Below are 22,198 nucleotides of genomic sequence, written 5' to 3'. Positions count from 1 at the left end.
GGGTTTTGATTCAGTGTTCAAACAACCAAATTTGATACTCCAAAAAATCCAAGGTATGGTAAAACAAACTCTTTTGGAATTATCTGCTTGATAGAGTTTTCATTCACTTCTCTTGCATTCTAATTTCTCAGAGAATCTCCATATTGATTGGATCACTGAATTTCATATTCTTATTAATTTCAATTTTTATACTAAATGAGCAAAGTAGCCGAGTGAACACAAATTGCTAGTACACTATTATGTTGGGTGGTTTTATTTATGTAGCGAAACTCTGTCATCAAATATCAAGTAATTTGATTGTCTTTGAACCCTTATTTACGTTGCATGGCAATCATGAAAACAAATTGCTAGCACTCTGTTTGGTGGTTTCATGTAGCAAAATTCTATTATCAAATATCAAGTAATTTGCTTCTCACAGGTAATCCGACGGGTTCCGTGGTCTAGTAATTACCAGCAGATTCCGTAATAATATGTGTGCTATTTCGCTGTGTATCCCGTGATAACCTTCGTATGTTATTTCGTTGTATATCTTTGGAATAAGACTCTACACAATCTTAAAGGGATTAATCTAAGTAAAAGAGTGAGATATACTCTAAATGAAATATATATATATATATATATATATCAAGTAATTTGATTCATATTTTAAACCCCTATCTACCTTGCACAATATTATTACGCGCTTTTCCTCTTTACCAGGGGAAAAAGAAACGGAAGTCTACTGATTAGGAAAACCTGAACTAGTCACGTGCAGAACACATGTTGTGAGAGTAGCTAACGACTGGCGCCAAAAGGAGCAGCGAGTTCTGCTACATCAAGAAATTTTACTATATCTCATCAACCGAAACATGCGTTTTACCTTCCATCTCATCGTTGTATATGGTTTATCTACCAAAAACCCTAGTCATTCTTTCTGTATTGTTGCCAAGATTCTTGATTTCTGTGGTAGAGAAGGTCAAATATTCAATCCCTCAAATATCGAAGGAGGATTACCTGCGCCTATATAGTTTTACAAAGTCAGCAAGACATACAAGAAAGCCAAAAGGAAACCAATAAAAAACCCAATCCCGTAAATGAGATTCATCATTTCGGGCTTAATTTAACGTAAATCTTCCCTGGGGCTATCCTTATTCTTATCTCTTTTTATTCATCTGGGTTCGGTTCAATTTCTCTCATTTTTTTGGTGTGGAGTTATACTTACATTGCGTATACATATACATATACATATATATATGGGGGTTTATGTTAATCTTCTGATTCTTCATTGGAGCGACTATTATTGGGGCTTGAAGGGATTTGGAAACATAAGAGGATATATCTGTGCCAATATAGGCAAGGAGGCTTTACTTGTAGAACGTATAAAATACTTAAGGTGAGATAAGTTTTTGTCAATGAGTTTCTCTTTTCAGCTTATCCATGATGCATGTTCTCTAGACAGATTCTTGATTTTTGTAAATGTTCGTTTGAACCACAATGAACGCGAGTTGAAAGATAGGGAAGGGTGCTAAATTTATGGAAATTAATTGAAGAGCAATGGAAGAATTTTGGAAGATAATTGGATTATTTTACATTGTTCTAGCAAAAGTTAATTGTTGCGTGTACTGCACATTAATTGCCTTCAGATTTGAAGACTATTTTTTTGGATTAGATCATTGAAGGTTCCTGGTGGATTTTGTTCCCCCCCCCCCCCCAACACCTAATTCTATAGAACCTCAGTGTCCCCTTCTTGTTTCTAATTTCATTTGGTATAATGATTAATTTTCATTTGGAATATACAGAGAGTTTCATATAAGAGTCATGTAATTTTTTTCAGGTATGGACTCTGAGCATGCAAGTGGAAGTAGCAGGCTTCCAAGAATTTCGGAAGCAGATGTAGATTTGGATGACTCATTTGAGCCATCAACTGTGATGGGTTTTGAACATTCAGGAGGATCCAGAACAAATTCAGAAATTGCAACAAGTGAGGTTGCAGCTAGCACAATAGATACCTCTAAGTCATTCAATTCTCTGCCTTCATCTTCGTCAGAAAATTCATCTCACGATTTCTTTCAAGTGAATCCTGCCATGATTCCCATGTCCAAAACATCTGATCATGAATCCCCACCAAAATCAGAGGAAAACGCCAATTCACTGCTTAAGGATGGAAAAAATGATGTTCTATTCCAATTGGAAGAATTATTTGGATCTTTACATTCCAGCTCACAAAAATCAGATGTCACTGATGAATTTGTAATTCCAATCTTGTCACCAACACATTCTCCTCCTATTCAAGTAATGGAACGACCAAGAGGATATGATCCTGATCGTATTCCAGCGTCAGTGTTTGCAAAGCCAGCTTCACCAGTTGATTGGAGTGTCGCGTCTACCGAATCTTTATTCAGCATTCCGATAGGAAATGCCAGTTTCTCCAGAGATCATGCTTTTAAGCCAGTTGGAGACACAAACAAGCCCAATGAATTTGGCAACTCTGGAGAATTGTACGTTTCCGAAGAATTTTACAAATCAGGAGAACTAGACACTTTCAGTGAACAGTACAGATATAGAGAACTCCAAAAGTCAAGTGAGCTTGTCAGGTTGAGGCAACACTCTCCTGTAACAAAAGGAGAACATAAAGCACAAGGCACAGATCTTCCGAACAGAACAATCAGAGATGAAGGTGGGATAAATCTAGAAGCCAAATCTTTTGCTAATCCAATGTAAGTAGAATTTTTTTTCCTCTTATAACATGAAGTTGAGGATCCTTAGATATTGAATCAACAGATACATTGTCTATACAGATTTGACTCCTTTATTCAGTTTTTCTGCTTTTATATAAATTGAAGTTTTCTTTTCGATCTCATGAACATGTTGTTTCACTGTTGCTTGATGCTATTTATATTCATCCTAAATGCTCACATGTAGATCAGCATAATGTTTCAAATTTTGCTTGTGTTTCTAACTATTTCTGAACAAGGGATAGCTATGATTTTTGTCTTTTTTTCAGAAAGAAGAAGTCATCAAAGTCATCATGCGCTTGTTGCTCAAACTGCTGTTACAAGTGTCCAAGCTGTTCAAGCTGCTGTTGCAAGTGTCCAGGTTGTTCGAGCTGCTGCTGTAAATGGCCAAGCTGCTCATGTAAGTGGCCAGGCTGCTCAATCTGCTGCTGTAAAAGTCCTTGTTGCTCTTGTAAGTCCTTGAGTTGTCCAAGTTGCCCGTGGAAGTGGTCGTGCTTTCCAAGTTGCTGCTGAAATTGGCTAAACTGCTCAGGTGTTGTGGCAAATGCGAAAGTGGCTGCTGCAAGCCTTTAAGCTGGCCAAGCTGCCATTGTCAGTGGCCGAGCTGTTCTTCTAGCTGCTCCTCTATAAGTGTTCGAACTGGTTAAGTTGTCGCTTCAAGGGACAATCTTCAAATTCTAGCAACATATCCTGCTACAGTTGGAAATGTACAAGAAAGTCTGCTGTTGAAAGCATGCTTCTCCGTCTCTCCCTCTATCTAATTCCCTGTTCTGATTGGTATATTCTTTACTATTTTCTTTGTAATTTGAGGTATTTGGTCAATGCAGATATAAGTACCTGTGCATTATACTACATCCAGTAACCGTTTCTATTTGATGCAGCACGACAGATGGAGGATTAAATATGCTTAGAAATAACTTTAGCTGAAGAACAGTGCCTACAGCCTTCAAGCTCCACAAAGGCTCCAAAAGACAGATTAAGGAAGGATATGTCTCGCAGCTTGTACCATTAACTCTTGAAAGGTTGAGGGGCTTAATACCTTACTGCTTCTCTTCTCTATCTTCCGCATTGGCCCCTTCAAGCTGCTGACATGACGGCCAATCTACCGAAGCGTTGGAGTAAACGTAAAGAAGGTCTGCAGGAATTTACCTTCTGATGCTTGGAATTGCAGGACACAGTTAGACTACGAAGATTTTTAACAACTGACATAATAGTTATCTTGGATTATGTAGTCAATCAGGTTAATTAGGGTATGATTACCTACCTCTCGTGGCTGGTTGTTTAGTGCAAGAAAGTGCATTATTCTTTCTAATTTCTGAGAAGAGAGAATTCCAACACCCCTTTTTGGTATTGGAGAGGCAGAGAGACTTTATAGTATCTATCATAGGATACTATTTGTTTCTTTTACATTGCAATTTGGATAATCTTTGATTTCGTCAACACCCTTTTTGGTCTACAGTATTTCGTAGTGCCATAATTGTATTTTGCATGTTTGTTGGTGAGTATACGAAGTACTGTGCCTGCGATTTACTCACATCACGAACCACAAGCTCTATAGTGCTGCTTGAAAAAATTTTCTGACTTATCTATCTTCCATCCAAACGCCCGTGTGAATGATCCAGCGACAGCGCCTCTCATCAGTGAATCTTGAGATCACAAGTTCGAATCTCCGCTACGCTGGATTCCTCTACGCACTTAACGTGTTCGAGCCGAGTTAGGGCGCCGGGCCCGGACCGCAGGGGATTAGTCTGGCCCCGTAAGGATTGATCCGGACACTCCTGTGTCGAAAAAAAAAAAAAAAAAAAAAAAATCTTCCATCCAAACGAACCTAACTGAAAAATGCATCCATATAACCATTCCATATAGTATTACAAGTTTATGACTTCAATTCGGCTTGAAGAATTCTACCAGTTTAAGGGGTTATGACTTGTCACAAACAACCGATACCACAATTAATGCTTTATCTAAATTAGGTAGTAGAAAGAAAAAAAAAAAAAAAGATTCTGTTAATTTGAAAGCATAATTTGGAGTTGAATCAAGAACAATATGATGAATTACAGGCCAAGCTCTTGTGCTGATTTGCCCAAAAGGCTTGGTGAAATATGAAGATTTTATTAGCTTTTCTCAAAAATCATGCAAGTCCACATCTCCTCCGAGGGAAATGATGATGATTTATCGGATCGAGGCCCCCCTCAATAATAATTACTAATTCAACTCATTCGAACCAGTCAGTATAAATATTAAAATTCCACTCTGGACCCTTAAATTATAGGATGCATTTTTACTTTAGTTCTTAAATTTCATTTTGGACACTTTACATCATAAAATATAATATGAAACTCATCGCACGGAAAAGGTAGGATGTATTTCATGCCCTTAACAGATAAAATTTCTCACAGTAAGTATAATGGCTAAAGCGAGAGTGCATCTACTGTTTAATAATCCAAATTTGAAAAATTTATAGTAGACTAGAATATTACAAATAGACACTAAAACATTAGATGTAGACACCAGCATCCAAAAAAAATGTATACAAGAGTATTGTTCACCTACATATTCAAAATTTCTCCAAGTTTTAATTTCTACTTACAATTTTCCAATAAACAAAATTTCAATTTTGAATTTTTTTGGTGTAATTAAATTTGATGATTTTCAAGAATCCCACCTCTATCTTTATTATGTTGTAAAACTACTTGGAAACAAGGGGCCCTTACGTCTGCTTGCTATCCTATACGTTCAATTTATTTAAGATGCGAATGATCGATTGACATCAGCGAGTGAGAAAATAACAATTTATTGAAGCCAAGTATTCTACGATTCCTTTTAAGAAACACAAGTTGTCCAAGAACAACAACGGGTCCTTAGCTCAGTGGTAGAGCATTTGACTGCAGATCAAGAGGTCACCGGTTCGAACCCGGTAGGGCCCTTCCGTTGTAAACAGAATTGGTGACTCCATGGCCCAATGGATAAGGCGCTGGTCTACGGAACCAGAGATTCTGGGTTCGATCCCCAGTGGAGTCGGTCTCACACGTCTGCTTCTCATTTTTCCTCTACGTTTTTTGGCTTGTGCATTTTCGTTTTCATTTTTCTTCTACGTTTTGGCTTGCGCATATTCGTTTTCAAGAGGACACTTCAAATGAAAAAACTGGTGAGCATCATTTTGGATTCAGTAAGTTTAGAAATCTGAGTCATATAACAAACAAGATTCTATCAAAATAAGTATATATTTGGCCTAACCAAAAACATTGCTGCAGTTTACTTTTGCAAACAATTGGTTAGTCTAAATAATTTGCAACTATTGATGCTTTGACATTAGTTCTCCCCTCGGCGAGATCACATTGCATCACTCACACTTCAAAAACGAAAGCATTGCGTCAACAAATTCTCTCAGCAGTCAGCTTTATGTTCCTAGAACTCAAAATCTCAACCACTGTATTGTGGTATAAGCAAGAAACCCTCCAGCTGAACAAGAAAACTGCTTCCAGCAACTGTGACTAGAAGACAATAATAACTCACATATGTCAAGACAGCTATAAAAGGATGAGAAGCAATAGAAGTTTACTCTGCATTTCCTAAAACAATCCGCCATGGTACATACAAAATTTTCTCTTCTTGTACCATAATTGTCAGTCCAAGCACGATTATCCATTTATACATAAAGGTTCCCCACTGGGGAAGGATAAAAAAGGAATAAGAAATGATTTAAAAAAAAAAAAAAAAAAAGGTTGAACATCCTTGCCTTATTTTTTTTTTTTCACATGAAAGGAGATGCATTAGGGTTCACTACTATGTGCTTGAGTGGATGAGTAACATCGCTCCCTCCAGCATGCTTCACAAACTCTGCTGGGGAAAGGAAATTACCATGACACACACACATTATCCTTACTTCTTCTCCCTTTCCATACTTGTATAGTATTCCATCTACTCTTCTCCCATTTGGACCATCTCCTTTGGTAAAGACACATGGCATGTCTTCCAACGCATTCATCCCAATTTCTTTCCCTTGATTTTTTGGAATTTCAGCTTGTTTAGATGGATTTTCCATCTCCACACCAGATGGTCTGCCAAGACTGTCCCTTAACTTTGTCCTAGAAGAACCAACATCCTGACCAATTGCTTCTTGCAATGATTTAATGCTGACAGGACTAAGGTCATCACAACTGCTGGATCCTGTTGAAATAAACATGAAGATAAGATATAGGAGCTCCACACCAAAAATAAGAAGTGCTAAAAGTAGAGCCTTCTAGGACTGCACAATCCATTTCCCTATAAAATGTATTATCTATGCGTCGCATGCACTTGGAGCCCTCGTCATTTCTTTGTAAAATGGGCATAAACTGATCATCAAACTCAAGAACTACAAAATATCAGCACCTAACCAAAACTCTTTCCAGGTGAAGATGTAAATCCACAGTACTTTCATACTTTTCGTGTCCAATAAATTATTCATATGGTGATGTGTTGAATATAACACAGAAGATGGATAACATGAAAAACACTTTTTGTGAATGGGCCTATTACTAGAGTGACTGTATATCCAACTTCAAGCAATCTGGAGATAAAATCGCACTTCGTCATAAGCTTCACGGTCATTTGTGTCTGATACAGAAAGTTAGGCCCTGCGACGTCGAAAGAAATGAAGGGGCAAGACGTACTAGTCAAAGAAAAAATGTTGAAACTCCTTAAGTTTGAGAATGACCTAGGACAACTTTCATAAACCAAAATGTTTATCACCAACAACTGAAATGCCAAATGTTCCTCAAGATCATCAGTCTACATGCCATAACCATTTATCAAATATTACATTGAGTATAAAGTTCCAAATGTTACCTAACAATTGAGTGCATCAACGTTAAGACATAGTGAATCATGTTTGTCACAGATTTTGCTAGGGCTCTACCAATTGATATGAAGAATATCCATCAACAATTAATTGCTATCCACTACTACAATCAGATTAAGCAGCCATAATGTGCTTAGACAAGCTGCTATTTAATATACAATAAGATCCCCATCGGTCTATAGTTCATAGGCAAGTAATGGTAAATCGATAACAAGTGAAGTTGTCATTTTCTCAATAAGATATAAAGAAATAATATACTGTGGGCACCACTGCCTCTGGAGTCACTTCTGCATATCATGATTTATGAGAACTCAACATGCATTCAAATCGTAGTGTTGCTTCCACTTTTTGAATTTACCTAGTAATGCATTATAATTAATGTCACCAAATATAGTTTATATTTTCCTTTCCGTTGCTCCTGCTGTTTCATCTAGCAGAATTGGAAAAGAGAAGCCAGATTGTAGTCCTAAAAGATAATGAACACTATCACAGACTACATAAAATGTAGAAAAATGTATAATAAAAAGTACTTTTTCTTCTGCAAAATTTTCAGCTATTTTATTTAGCTTTGTGAAACCTTTATCCACTACTAGTAGGTCTAGTGATTTATTCTGATTGAGAAATATGTAATTGAATTCTGAAGTCAGAAATGGAGCTCAAAGTGAAGAAAGAAAAGGCGGGAAAGCAATTTTGCCGGTGCACCATGTACATTGGTTAGGCCTCCAGCTTTTAATGCAGAGTCGAATAGGATAAATAAACAAAAATGATTTTGCTTTCATTCCTGGTAGACATTTTCTTCTCGTGCACAGAGAACACTCAATGGCAGGAAAACATGTACATAACCTCTTCTCCACCCATAACAAGGGTAGAAAGACCGAACTAGGGAAAACCAGAAACACCTTTACCACCTCTAATAAAAAGAAACTACGACTAGTAACAAACTCATAAATCAAACTAGCAAATTTCCTTTAAATTTGAGAGAATTGCCAATTAACTTATAAATCAAACTAGAAATGGATGCTTACCAATTCTATCTTGGCAGTTTGAATTAGTTGTAGAATGAAAAAGAGAAACCCCATATGCCTACCTCAAACCTGCATCCTGAAAGTTCATGTTCTATACTAAAACATTCTCGTTGATTGAATAGAAAAATCAAGACTACCTACATATTATGAAGTTTGCTATTGATTGAAGATTAGATCGCTACTGTTGTTTCTTCACCTGACTGGATCCAGTTTCTACAACCGAGCAGTCTTTCTTATGTTTTTCACCTCTAAGCTCAAAAATTCATGAAAATAAGAAAACTGGAAAAAATTTCAACTTAAAGGGACCTTCAATTATAACTAGATTTGAAATATGTAAAGCAGAGTGCATAAATAGAGCACAAACAAACAAGCATCAATATCTCAATAAGTACCCTTTTCCTTTGTTGGTGCAATGAAAGAAATTAATGCCAAATATAAGTGAACTCTTAAGGAACAACCACGTATAGAAACTGGACAAATTAACGAACCCATCATGAAAAATAATGAAATCAAAATAATAATAATCATGATCATGACTTAAATTTTAAAGGACAAAGAGTAAAGTCTTCCCCTTCTCACCCAAAAAAGAAAAAATAATTAAAGAAGGTAATGCAGCACCTTGAAGAGGTCTACTTTCCAACTCAGAAGAAGAACTTCCTCCCTGTGATTCCACAGATCCTTGCGACAGTGGCTGCCCAAAACCTTGCACTCCACTTCCGCCTAGATAACCTCCTTTTCCTTTTACCATTGCCACATCAATTCCGCCACCCATTGGAGAATGTCCAGCAGCAGCAGCCATCATAGCCATCCCTAAAGGCGGAGGTGACACCGATGAACCAAACCTTTTAGCAGCTACCGATGACTGATCTTTCTCCAATCTCCCCCTCAAATTCACCTCAATATCCCTCTTTTCTTCTCCCAAACCTCCACTACCTTCTCTATCAGCCTTTAAATTCCTCTGCTTCTCTGACCTCCTCCTCTTAGCCTCCATTCTTCTCAAAGTCTGCAACTCCTTCCTTTTCCTCCACTCCTCTTCAGTCTCAACAGGCAGAGATGAAGCCCTCACTAAACTAGGATACGAAACCGGAGGCGGTGAAGCAGCTACAGCATCATCATCTCTCACAACTGGCAAACATGCAGCTATAGAAGATGATCTCATCAACTTCTTTGAACTCTTATCCACACCAAATCTTCCTCCCAATGACAACCCAAGACTCAACTCAATTTCCTCACCTTCATCTCCCACTTCTTCTTTGACCACCAATTTACCTTCCCTGGAACTACTAGCACCCATAAATCTATTCAACAAGTCTCTAGAAAATCTACTTGCATCCAATGGAAAATTCTCCATTTCACTTCTGCTAATCATCTTTTTACTCTTATCACTATCTCCCATATCACCCAAAACACCTGTTGAATGAAATGCTGTCAAGAACCCAATTTTGCACTCAAGCTCAGGTGTAGGGACGCATACGTGCATGTCTAAGGCCTCCATGATCTGATTCACGCCAGCCAAGTTGGAAAAATTGGATCTTTAACTGCATATTAAGTTCAAAAGCTCCAATTCTTAGTCTCTTTCCAGACAACTCAAGTTCAATTGTCCCTCGAGTCAAGATTCTTACTCATAAAATCAACTACAAAAAAAAAAACTAAAAAAAAAATAATCTTTAGCCCAAATAAACAATTCAAGGAGCTTCAAAAAAACTCATCCAAAGTACACATGTAGAAAAAGTTTCCGGCAAGCAGTGGCCGGAAAATCAAGAAAATGTTTCGTAGGAGGCTACGGGGAGGGGAGTGGGAAAAGTATTGAAGCCCAAAAAAAAAAAATCCTGTGCCAGTGAAGACCCAGGAACAGGAGAAACGGAATGAGAGGGAATGGTGAAAAGACCGAAATGCCCTGGGAGGGGACAAAGAAAGTACATGGAAGAGACAAGTGGCGGAAGTGGAAAAGGGTTGCGGGTGACACGTGGGTCTGACTGAATAGCCCTTTTTGGTGGTGTCTCTAACGATAGTGTTTCCAGAGAAAGGTGCTGAATTTTTTGTGGGAGAGTTCCAGTGTTGTCAAGCTCTTCGTTTGATCATAGGATCCATCAAGTTCCGAGTGACATGATGGACGATGCACCTCCTTTTCTATCCCAATCACCATTTTTTTTTTATTTGTTCTAACAGGGGAACCCATTTGATCATTTAATATAATACTATGTATTTTCAACCCAACATTGAAATTATGAATAACTATTGAAAATGAAGGGACTGAAATTAATTTACATTTTCAGTGTAACATTAAAGCGCATGAATTATGAAAAGAGACAAGTAACTATTTTACGAAACCGATACGTGTAAATAAGTTACAACTATTTGTTAGAGACTGTACAATGAAATGGATAGGTGCAAATAAATTGCATCAAAATTAGAAATAAGGTGAAGTCATCAAATTGAAAATTTTCACCAAAAAGTAATTTGAAATACATACTTGATATTTTTGAACTTTTCTACACAAAATTTGAAGACTTTAATGTTAAATACATACTCGGTAATATGCTCATTGTTTTTTTAAATAAAATACGGATATATGAACATGTTTTTGAATCTTCTTTTGACCATTTATGAGTCCTATAAGCACATGCTATCAATAAATAGATGGAAAAAGGTGCGTTATTATTTTGTTGATATAAATAATCATTATTTTTCAATCATAAAGAGAAATTTTTGTGACACTTAATTAATTATGTGATACGGTGTGTGAATATATTGATGAAGCGCACGATCATCATGAGCCACAACTTACAATGAAGTAATTTCTTAATCAGTCAGCATGTGGTCTAGACCGATTATATTACAAGTTAATAGATAAAAAGGAGTATGAGAGTAAAATGGGAAGAAACCCTGACATGGTATATTAACGGCTGAGGTTTTAGAGCGCAAGAGACCTAGGATGACATCGACCACACAACAAAACCACCCCCCAGCCTTAAGAAAAAATGCAAAAAGGGACTTTTCTTAAGTTAGGACGCGTGTCTAGAAAACCGTGACGCATAAACAAGCGACAAGTGTCGAGGGTGGTTTGGAGGCACTTTGGTTAGCCACGTGGACAGTATTTCAGCCTCGTGAAGCCGCAACCTTGTCCTTTTTTTTTTAACGGATTAAATTAAATAATGCGTGCCATTTACCAACCCCGGGCCCAAGAAAACAATCCACCAAAAAAAAAAAGAAATTTACCATGGGGGTTATTAAGTTGTTTGGGTCCTACATTGGACACGTGGGGTATAAAATTAGATGAGCGGACAGTTGTCTGCTGAGAATTTTAGTGATGTGCTTGGTCAATTTTGGAATTGGGTAAAATTTGCTTAAAGTGGATAATTGGAGAGGTCCCATCCTTCCGAACACGATAATCACAGGATTCGAACCTTGCAGGCACTGGATAATAATTCTTAAGAAGACTTGCTGAGACCAACCGAGTTGCCCATGAAGGGCAAATAATTTAATGGAAGGCAAGAGTTGAATCCCCGACCTCCCATCCCATCAGGAGAGGTGGTGGCCACTGAACTAAAGCTCAGTGGTTAAATTATACTCAGAAATAAGGAAAATGAAAAGTGGATAATTTTACCGGTGGTGAAAAATTGGACATTGAGTAGAATTATGGGAATCATGGTGACTGTAAACAATAGGACTGACTGTTGTTAATGTGTCCTATCACGACAGCATCACCCACTCATGTGTATGGCAATGGCACACCTTGTTTCTTTTTTCTTTTTCTTTCTTCCTTTTTTTTTTTTTTTTTGGTCTTGATCACGTGAAAAAAGCAACAAATTAAGGGCTATTCCCAGAAGTTCTTTATCATTTTGAGTTGGGAGTTTTACTTAGTCAAATTTCACTATATATTGACTCTTGAACTAGTGAAGTGAAGGATTTTAGCGAAGGACCGGTCTTTTGGGAGTTACGTACTCGTAGATATCGTGTTTATTTAAAAATAGATATAATTTTAGCACTTAATCCCTTGAACTTTTATCATTTCATGAGTTTCGATGCGTGACTTGAAAGAAAAGCCATTTTTTTTTTCTTTTGATGATTGAAAATTGATTGAGGTGGTATAGGATTAGGAGGATTAGTAATAGGATGAGAGTATGATACTACAATTTTACTGCAAAACCAAGTGAACAGACCCTAGCTTAAGTTAAATTAATAAGAAGGATCCATGGCTCTTATATGGACCACTAATTTGACTTGACATGATCATGTCAACAACAGTGACACACCATAAATTCAACAAAAAATAAATAGTGCTCTCTCTCTCTCCTAACAAAATATTGCAGGGTTTGATTAAAAATCTACCAACACTCATTTTCTTTCAAGTTTATTAGGCTGGTACTGTGATGTGTACCAAGAAGGGATGACAAAATTTTATGCGTATATGCAAATCCCATTGCTTGTTTATTCCTTTTTCATCTTTAGGCAACAAAACGCTCAAGAGTCTAGGATCAATTTTGGTCAAGAGTCAAGAGATTTTTTTATATAAATTTAAAATCAATATTACTAATAAATCAGTTAGAAATCGTCCGGCACGACGAGCTGCTTAACAGGAAAAAAAAAAGGTTGCATTAATGATAAAATATATATATATATATATAAAATATATAACACATATTTAACAGAGTTACAAAATAAGAAATTTAACCATAAATAAAAGAAAAGATTCTGATTATATTTATTGGGGACAGCCAAAATGTTTGACCCTGTGAAATCAGGGGTCCCAAATGGAAGGGAACTGTTGACGAGTTCAGCGGCGATTATTGACTCAGGTCAGAAGGGACGCTGATACAGGTCAACGAGGAATTAGCCGGCATCGACGGGGAACGGCGTGGAGCACGTGGTCCGTGAATTGGCACGGTCAGGGAATTGGAAGAATGATGACCATGGGCCGTGGGGTGATTAGAATGACAATGGTGGGGGCCCAAAAGAGCCAAGTTGCAAATTCTTCAAAATAAAAAATAATGGGAAAATAGTGCTCTTTTCTGACACGTATCCTCAGATGCTGACAACCATATCCGCTCTTCCAGATCTGTCACCCCCCCATGGCCATGGCCTATTGGCCATCTAGTCAGTAGTTTTGTGCTCCATTTGGGCTCACATTTATATTAGTTACTCATTGCTCAATTCTAAGCTTAAACTTGACTTTTTTTTTTAAAAAAAAAAAAAACACACACACACACACACATGAAGGCATTTTTAATTAGTTTCTTTACTGATCTGGATCAAGTTAAGTAGCAGTATGATTTTAGCTTTCTTGAATTTCGGACTATGGTAGTAAAGACTGATGATAAAAACAAAAGGTATCAAACCATATACAAAAAAAAAAAAAAAAATCCATTTGGGGTAAATTATAATCAAGTTTAGTACGAATGGAATTGACCAAGTTTGCACATAGACCTGAGGGTACTTTAACCTTAAGATGTTTTGTTTTTTGTTTTTATTCAGAAAAAGGTTAATCACATCAGCTAGCTACCCCGGGTGTTTTAGGCAGAAGTAGCATTAAAACTAGAGTTATCAAAAAATTGCAATAAAAAATGCCCTTGTGGCTTAATGACGTGCAAGTAGTACGGTGTCAAATAAATTCCTTGTTAGGAATAATGTACGTTTATTTTGGAATTAGAGTTTCTGAATTCAAACCCTTTCATCTCCTTCATTCGCTCGTGTTTTTTTAAATCTTATCTCTGTTTTAATAATTTTTTTTTCAAAAATAATACTTATAAAATTTAAGATATCTCTCTTCGTAGCCTTGCTCGAATTCGCCGGTATCACCAAATCCTAGTTGCCACATTGATCTTGTCGAAAGAGTTGATTAAAGCTTGCTCAGAAATCAAATTACTAATTAGGAAGGAAAATACATTTTTTGGACCCGGTCTAATTATTATTAGTGTAAGAATAGAACACTTTTTTTTTTTTTTGACAAGATAGAATAGAACACTTAAAAGCCAGTCAAAATACACCGCACTATTTACCTGCATTAGCAAAAAAAATGGCATGCCTCTGGCTCTTGGGTAGAAAGCTAAGAAATGAGTAAATAACAAAAGTGAAAAGGACATAAAATGAGAAAAGAGATCTTCATAGGATATAGTAGTAATAATAGGACGGGTCAGTGATTTAGACAAGGAGTTATGAAGATTCTCCGACACAAGCTTTGAGCCACGTGTTGCTAAGTTAAAAGGCGAGAAGGACACAAGGTACACTGATTCATTTTACTGGGGCCAAACCTGCCACAAAGCAAAGTGGATACAGGACCTCTTTGATGACAAGCTCCAGCCCACACAAATCATTCATAAATGGCCCAAACCCTACCCGGCCCCCACCCCGGCCCGGAAAAAAAAACCCTCAAGAAATGAAATGACTAATGATGGAGCGTTGCAGAGTGGCTCTTGGGATGAAGTTGCTACAAGCTCAAAAGCAAACCAATTTTGCTTTTTCCTATAGGTAGGCAGTACCAAAAAACGGAGGGCACTTTGGATGGTGCTTTTGAGTTGGGGGAGAGATCAAACCGGACAGCTGAGCCGAAATCCAGACAAGATTCGTTCCAGTAAATAACAATTGGCAATAGAAGAAGTCCCATTCAAAAAATTTTTAAAAAAAAAAAATTTGTAGAAGAGTTGAAAATCTTGCCTCTCCTCAATAAATGGGGAAAATGACTCCCCCCGCCCCCCCACCCAATCCCCCAAAAAAAAAAAAAAAAAATCGACCATCCTTCTTTGGTTTTACGAGTTTTTGCAAACAAAATTCTCCTAACCCCAAAAATTACAACCTATTTCGATCCACTTTCACCATCTGCTCTTTTGTTCCTTCTGTCATTCCTCTGATTTGCATCTTCACTCTTTCCTCTTTCGTTCCTCCCCTGACTGTTATGTGCTCTTCCATCCCTGCTGACGGATTCCCCATTAAAGCCACGACCACGAGCCCAGCCCACACCAACTGCTTCATTGCCATCTTCATATTCTCCATTTTCCTGGCCCTTGAAATTTCCCCCACTAGCCGCCCTCGTCGTGCCGTTGCCGGCTGCAACATCGCACAACACAACAATGAGCATGTCGTCATATGAGCAAAACATCATTAGGTTACAAGAACAAGAAAAATTCTTTCTTTCAGAGTTTGCATATGAATTATTATAATCTAGATGGATGGAACTGCTTCTGGCTTTGCCAGATTACTCATTCACTCGATACTGCCACTTTTGCACCATTCTTCGCCCAACCAAGAAGTAAGAACAGACAACAAGATCAAGATAAAGAACAATAAAACATAACAATACTACTGCTGTTCCTTTGGTGAAATTTTCTCATGCAAATTTAGAAAATTCCATCGCCAAGCGGATTGTGATCTAATCTCTAGTCATATATTCTGCAAAATGTGGAGAATTTTGCTTAAAAAAATTTTAGAATTACAGAAGACGCGCGCGCGCGCACACACACATATATATATATATATAGAGAGAGAGAGAGAGAAGGTAATCCAAACTAACCTCTGTTAGGAGATTTCTTGTAGGATATGCGAGCGACATAACCCCTTAGAGTAACATTCTGAGCCTGAAATAATGAACATTGTGAAAGGTAATTTATTCTTCTGTGTTCTCCATGCACCGAGAAGTAAGATATGTATGGTTTCTTGTACACAGCATCTTGTACATTTGTTATAAGAGCAAAGAATAAAGATCCCTAGAACTCAAGTACCCATTGGTGGAGCCAGAAAAAATTTCCAGTGGGGGCAACAATAACTCTAAAATTTTTTACTACTCTCTTTCTAGTTTTTTAAGAAAAAAAAAAATATTCATCAACAAATACAAATCATGCATATATTCCATGAAAAACATAAAAAGACAAACTCAAAATTATTAATGTAATAATAATTTTATTTCAAAAAGCAAACTAGACCATTTACAATTGCTCGTGATGAGATTTCATATTTTGATAACGGTTTACAACCTTTTCATTTTGAATTTCATGAAGTATATTTTTCTCAATAAAAGTAATTAAACAATCATTCTTTTAAGTGTCTTCTATTCTATTTCATAACTAATTTTTCACTATATTTATAACTGAAAAAGCCTTTTCTAAGGTAGCTGTAACAACAGGTAAAATTAAAAGCAATTTTAGGAGCATATAAATCAATGAATACACAAAACTACTACGGGACGCACTCAAAATTATATCAAAATTTTTATATGTATTATAAAAATTTAAGGGGCCCAGTGCCACCAGTGTAAATCTGCCCCTGTAGTACCTCAACTGCAGCTTTTGCAGATTCAGGAGAATTAAAATCCACAAAGCCAAAACAGAATCCATCCTAGCAGAGACAACACAAGAGTGTAAGAAGAAGCCATTTGTAACCAAAAAAAAAAAAAAAAACCGAAATTGACTTTGAGCAAACCTCGTATATTCTGAGCTGGACGCCACCTTGCCTAATTCGTCCAAATTTCTTGACAGCATCAGCCAATTCATTTTTGGTTACATCGGGAGGCAAATTTTGTACATGTATGCTCTTGGATATGACAGCTGCAACCAAGTCTACAATCAAACAACTTGGAAGAAAAAACCCATACTTCATTCATACCCAAGAGAATGCAGGTTTTTACGTACCTTCGCCGCAGACACTACTATCATTATTAGTATATTTTATTTCTATTGAACTGAAAATAGGAGGAGGGTGTTCCTGCATCACGCTTTTACTCTTTGATGGGGAAGATGCAGAAGACTGCTGGTTAGCAGTTGGAGCAACTCTTACGATTTTATAGCCAGAATTATCTGCAGGAGATGCTCTTTTGCTCTCTTTTGCCACCTGTAGAAAAACAAATGCTGTTCAGACAACTTCCAAATATTCAATAGATTTGCATACACATGTTAGTTTTAAGGACAAACCACTGATGCATATGAAATTCTCGGCCGTTCATCTTTCACATTCTGGCTTGGGGTATTTGACTGTTTAGTAACCCCAGCCGCCGTATCACTAACATTTGACACGGTTCCAGCATTTTCTATCGACTGTTTACTGACTTCAGGAGCTGTGTCAGTGGCGTTTGACACGACGGTTTCCGCATTGTCTGTCGACTGTTTAGCAGTAACTTCGGCAGCTGGGTCAGTGGCGTTTGACACTGTTTCAGCATTGTCTATTGACTGTTTAGTAGTAGTAGTAATTTCAGCAGCTGTATCAGTAACGTTTGACGCAGTTTTGGCATTGCCCATTGCATCTGGGCAAGTAGACGTCCCTGCTGGCTTAGATTGAGTAGGAACATCAGCAGGTTCTGAAAGAGAAAAAGGTTTACTGAATCCACAGTAAATCATAAGTCCAAAAAATAAGATAAAATTGGCTAACTACCTAAACGAAAAGCAGGCTTTTGAAATTGCTAACATGCCATTTTCCAATACTCCATAAATAGAAGAACCCAGACCACAAGACCTACCTGGATCACTGGAAATAGGAGTACTTGTAACGTTTTCATTGCTGTCACCATCCACAAACAATATATCATTCAAGACAAAATAGCCAGTCTCCTGTGGGGCAAGAAAAAACCATTGATAAAATGACTTTCTCACTCTCTCCTTCTCAAAAAAACCTTTTACTGCCACAACGATCCCCTTCCTCGAGTCTTGGGCACGGACATCAATGATCTCTGCCGAGCAGCCCTTATAGTCTGAGGACATGATCATGTCATTTATCCCCTGCAGCAGTCAATTATTTCTTATTCTGGGAATCAATATCAGAACAATACAACATGCCAAACCACAGAACACAAAATTTCAATTAGAAATCTATAACATTTCAAACAATCAGATGAAACAAGTTATAATTGAAAAGTGTAAACTTATAGATGAATCATATTTGATCAGTTCAGAATACACTACAACCATTTACCAGTAATAAAGACATTTTTTTAAGCTGACTAGAAGCATGGGATGTAGCAATGAATAAGTTATACATCACTATTAAGCAAGCATTGAGGAGTGATTAGTTTCAAAACAGCAGACAATTATATTAAGCATGATTAGAAACTCTAAAGAATCAGCATGCACAGATTACTAAAAAGGATGCTGTCGACCAAATTCTGCAAAGCTATAAACTCTACTAGGACGTCAGGAGGGGCCAAATAAATATACAACTTAATGATACCCAAAGAACCAAGCCTTAGTGACTTGAGTACATATTCTAAATGTTATTATCCACCCCAGACCTAAAACAAGAAAAACCAAATCTGCTACGGCCTAGCTGCAAGGACACTTACTTTTAGGGTTGTCTCTGAAGTCAATGGCCAGTCTGCCATACTTCCATCCTTATAAAATCGAAACAAGCGCTCGGGGCTTTTATGGAGGAGTGAATAATAGTAGGAGACAAAATACTTTGCAACTAATTGAGCCTGTGGCACCTCTACTGGTGAGCTTCCTTCTGATACCGCAGTTCCCATCTCTCTAAAATTAAACAAAACTATATCCCAGTGAGCTTTAAAAACTTGAACAGCCTATATAATAAAATAAACACAACATCAAAACAAGAAGTATATACTTGTCCAAATATCCACCAAAATGTTCAAAAAAAAAGCAATTTGGCCGAAGATGGAGGGGGTATTAAATGGAGTCTTTAACAGTTATAAGTAATAAAAGTTAACAAAAATTGTAAATTTCACTTTCAAAATTCCCAAAACAGAAACTACAGGCTTAGAACGATGAGCAGGATTTAACGCACCTTATATAAAAGCCTAATTTCTTTTAAAACAGCGACCATTACACTAAAAAATTACTTGTTAGTCTACATCTACATAGATAAGAAAAGCCTCAGGTTTCTACTCATAAAGTTCCACTAAAATCTAGTACGAATAAATAATTAAGACTAACATACTCGTTCCAAACACACAGACAGACCCCAATGATCACCCAATAAACCATATACCCTCTTACACAAAATTTATGAGTTAAAAAAGAAATTTCTACAAGCCCAAATTCCTTGATGCTCAAAGCTACTGAAACACGGCAATGCAGAAGTTTAATAACCAAAATTCCAAGACTTTTGAACAACACATTAACCGAAAACAGAACCACCCTCGAACACAACTCTTTTTCTTTCTTTCTTTTTTTTTAACAGAACCCTTCTAAACCCAGAAATCAGTCCCTCCAATAAAAAAAAAAGACTAAAAATCCCATCTTTTATCAAGCAATGGGCCCAGGCATATAAAAATACATCAAAAACCAGCTATAGTTCCTTTTGATAAACCCAAATGAACCTCAACGGGAAGAACCACAAAAAATCAGTTAAACGCAACCCATTTTTTTCTCCTTTATACACGCAAAAAGAATGCAAAAGGCCATTAAAAATTAAAAAAAAAAAAAAAAGCTAATAAAGCAGTAAGATGAAGTGCAACCTCAATGGGAAGAACCAGAGAGAGATGACAGAAGTGTTTGTCTTCTTGTTTTCTTCTTTCGATAGAGACGACAAAAGAGCAAGTAAACAAGATATATATATATAGAGAGAAAAGGACTGAAAAAGAGAGAGAAAGGGGTGATTTTATAGGTGTAAGTAGACCATGAATTAGGGGAGTTTCCAATTTGAAGGCGAAAGGCCTAGGGAGGCGAGGGGAATGTAAATCCCAATCATTTTCGGATTCGCAATCTATTTCCCATTTCTGGCCTTGTTTGGAGGGAATTTTTGTAATTGTGGGACCTGGTTATTAGAATGGGCCCCCACTTAGAGGTGATTTTGGGAGGATCCGTTTTGATCAAGGGCTGAGATTTATTGGGTGCATGGGGCGGGAAATAAGGGGATCGTAGGATAGTTCGTAGGTGTGGGGCAGTGATTATTGTTTACTGGCTGCAATTTGCTTGTTCCCCAACCTCAAAATTTGGAAAAAATATTGGGCAATAAATTAAAGAATCTTTATGGGCAATTAAAAGTTAGTCCTAATTTACTATACTTTATTTTGGTTAACAGCATAATGCTTATTCGGAATTACTTCTTTCACGGCCATAATTTTTCGGATGAGCTTAACAGTTCCCTTATTTGTGAGGTTGTTTATTTGGTCTCTTTGCATATAATATAGAAATCTCGTTTTACACCCAAGATTTGTTAATATTTAAGGGAAATTTGCCAAATTGGTCCCTAACATTTACCAAAAACACTTTTTTAGTCCTTTACATATAAAATCAGCCAGAATGGTCCTTCACATTTAAATTGTGAGCCAATGTGGTCCTATTGCTCGTTTTTGCTTATTTCTCCGGCTAAAAATAGCACGCCCCTCTCACATGGTCATATTTTTAGGGGCAAAACCGGAAACACATTTCATTACCTGTTGAAAGTAAAAGGAATGGACAACCACCAAACTACACATTTCACCTTTGGCTCTCAAAGTTTCAAGAAACCCTAAATTGCATCCCCGAATTAACAAGCATTACTTGGAAATGTACTGCTGATGATGGTCTGATGACGCCAGCCTCGGCAATCTTAATTCGATTCTCGGGTTTGTTTTTGGCAAGGAGTCTGAGCTCCAAGGTGGCTTGTTTTTGGTCTTCAGGGGATGGAGAATTAAGATCGGAGACGAGCTGGCGGATCAGTTCGTCAGAGGAGCTGTTGTTGTTGTTTTCGGAGAAGGCGCAAGCGATAAGTAGACGTCGGCTCTGGGAAGAAGCGGTGGGGAATTCGCCGGATCTGTCGCTGTTGCAGTCGCTGAAAGCTGAGGAAGAACCATCATGGATGCTGAGGCCGCTGAACCTTCGCCCCATATAGGTAAAACTATTGGACTGGACCTCTGTTTCCATTTCTAGTGCAAAAAATGGGATTAGTACATCAAGAATTAGGTGGATGGAGCCTGGAGGGGAGGTGAAGACCGAAAACGACAGCGTTTGAGGTTGTATGGGCCCTTTTGAGGTAGTTACTTGTATAAGACCTAGCTATGAGTTGATCATAACCATTTTCATGGAGCTAGCCAGCAAGGGGGTGTGGAGTTCGGGGGGAGTGTGGAGTTCGGGGGGAGTGGGGAGTTCAATAAAAAGCGAAGGCAGGGGATGCAATTTAGGGTTTCTTGAAACTTTGAGAGCCAAAGGTGAAATGTGTATATTGGTGGTTGTCGATTCCTTTTACTTTCAACGGGTAATGAAATGTGTTTCCGGTTTTGCCCCTAAAAATATGACCATGTGAGAGGGGCGTGCTATTTTTAGCCGGAGAAATAAGCAAAAACGAGCAATAAGACCACATTGGCTCACAATTTAAATGTGAAGGACCATTCTGGCTGATTTTATATGTAAAGGACTAAAAAAGTGTTTTTGGTAAATGTTAGGGACCAATTTGGCAAATTTCCCAATATTTAATGTAGTTTGAGGGATTTTATGCACAATGTGAACATATTCATGACTTTTGCTACTTTTAATCCCTTTAGTTTTGGTACATTTTTATTTTTGTTTATTTGTTTTACTTCAAAAATATAATAGCAAACATCATTACCTTAAAACTATGATATATATATATATATATATATATATATATATATATATATGAATTCATATTATTAATAAACTAGCTGAAAATCATGCAGCACAATTTGCTTAACAAAGAAAGCTGCATTAATGACAGAAAAATATATAGAACGTGTCACA

General features: G+C 37.3%; 4 protein-coding genes and 2 non-coding genes across 7 annotated transcripts; 3 read left to right on the top strand and 3 right to left on the bottom strand.

Moving 5' to 3' along the window:
• The first annotated feature begins 853 nt into the window (after nucleotides 1-853).
• Nucleotides 854-3,266, top strand: LOC113716237 (uncharacterized). The gene is made up of 3 exons (XM_072071222.1): nucleotides 854-1,372; nucleotides 1,814-2,696; nucleotides 2,984-3,266. The coding sequence occupies exons 2-3, from the start codon at nucleotides 1,816-1,818 to the stop codon at nucleotides 3,225-3,227; spliced, it is 1,125 nt and encodes a 374-aa protein (XP_071927323.1). The 5' UTR covers nucleotides 854-1,372; nucleotides 1,814-1,815; the 3' UTR covers nucleotides 3,228-3,266.
• A 2,303-nt stretch (nucleotides 3,267-5,569) lies between these two features.
• On the top strand, nucleotides 5,570-5,641 carry TRNAC-GCA (transfer RNA cysteine (anticodon GCA)). Its single transcript has one exon. It is a non-coding gene; the product is annotated as a tRNA-Cys (tRNA).
• Nucleotides 5,642-5,662: 21 nt separating this feature from the next.
• On the top strand, nucleotides 5,663-5,735 carry TRNAR-ACG (transfer RNA arginine (anticodon ACG)). The gene has a single exon. It is a non-coding gene; the product is annotated as a tRNA-Arg (tRNA).
• Nucleotides 5,736-6,255: 520 nt separating this feature from the next.
• LOC113716372 (ninja-family protein AFP3-like) lies at nucleotides 6,256-10,218 on the bottom strand. Its single transcript, XM_027240673.2, has 2 exons — nucleotides 9,201-10,218; nucleotides 6,256-6,884 (listed from the first exon to the last, which is right to left on the bottom strand). The coding sequence occupies exons 1-2, from the start codon at nucleotides 10,075-10,077 to the stop codon at nucleotides 6,469-6,471; spliced, it is 1,293 nt and encodes a 430-aa protein (XP_027096474.1). The 5' UTR covers nucleotides 10,078-10,218; the 3' UTR covers nucleotides 6,256-6,468.
• Nucleotides 10,219-15,296: 5,078 nt separating this feature from the next.
• Nucleotides 15,297-20,173, bottom strand: LOC113715435 (nuclear transport factor 2). Of its 2 annotated transcripts, none has more exons than XM_072071069.1 (9): nucleotides 19,975-20,173; nucleotides 18,844-19,077; nucleotides 18,025-18,283; nucleotides 17,483-17,865; nucleotides 17,204-17,402; nucleotides 16,995-17,119; nucleotides 16,848-16,910; nucleotides 16,090-16,153; nucleotides 15,297-15,626 (listed from the first exon to the last, which is right to left on the bottom strand). In XM_072071069.1, exons 2-9 carry the CDS (start codon nucleotides 19,021-19,023, stop codon nucleotides 15,376-15,378), a joined length of 1,524 nt encoding a protein of 507 aa, XP_071927170.1. In that variant the 5' UTR covers nucleotides 19,024-19,077; nucleotides 19,975-20,173; the 3' UTR covers nucleotides 15,297-15,375. The 2 variants fall into 2 exon arrangements, with proteins under 2 accessions (XP_071927170.1, XP_027095435.1); XM_027239634.2 differs by having other exon boundaries at nucleotides 18,844-19,027.
• A 674-nt stretch (nucleotides 20,174-20,847) lies between these two features.
• On the bottom strand, nucleotides 20,848-21,328 carry LOC140016596 (uncharacterized). Its single transcript, XM_072070162.1, has 2 exons — nucleotides 21,002-21,328; nucleotides 20,848-20,895 (listed from the first exon to the last, which is right to left on the bottom strand). The coding sequence occupies exons 1-2, from the start codon at nucleotides 21,326-21,328 to the stop codon at nucleotides 20,848-20,850; spliced, it is 375 nt and encodes a 124-aa protein (XP_071926263.1).
• Between the last annotated feature and the right edge of the window lie 870 nt (nucleotides 21,329-22,198).

This window comes from Coffea arabica, chromosome 11c, assembly GCF_036785885.1.
Source record: "Coffea arabica cultivar ET-39 chromosome 11c, Coffea Arabica ET-39 HiFi, whole genome shotgun sequence".
Lineage (NCBI taxonomy): Eukaryota > Viridiplantae > Streptophyta > Magnoliopsida > Gentianales > Rubiaceae > Coffea > Coffea arabica.
The sequence above is the reverse complement of the archived record's forward strand: the minus strand, read 5'-3'. Positions and strand labels throughout refer to the sequence as shown.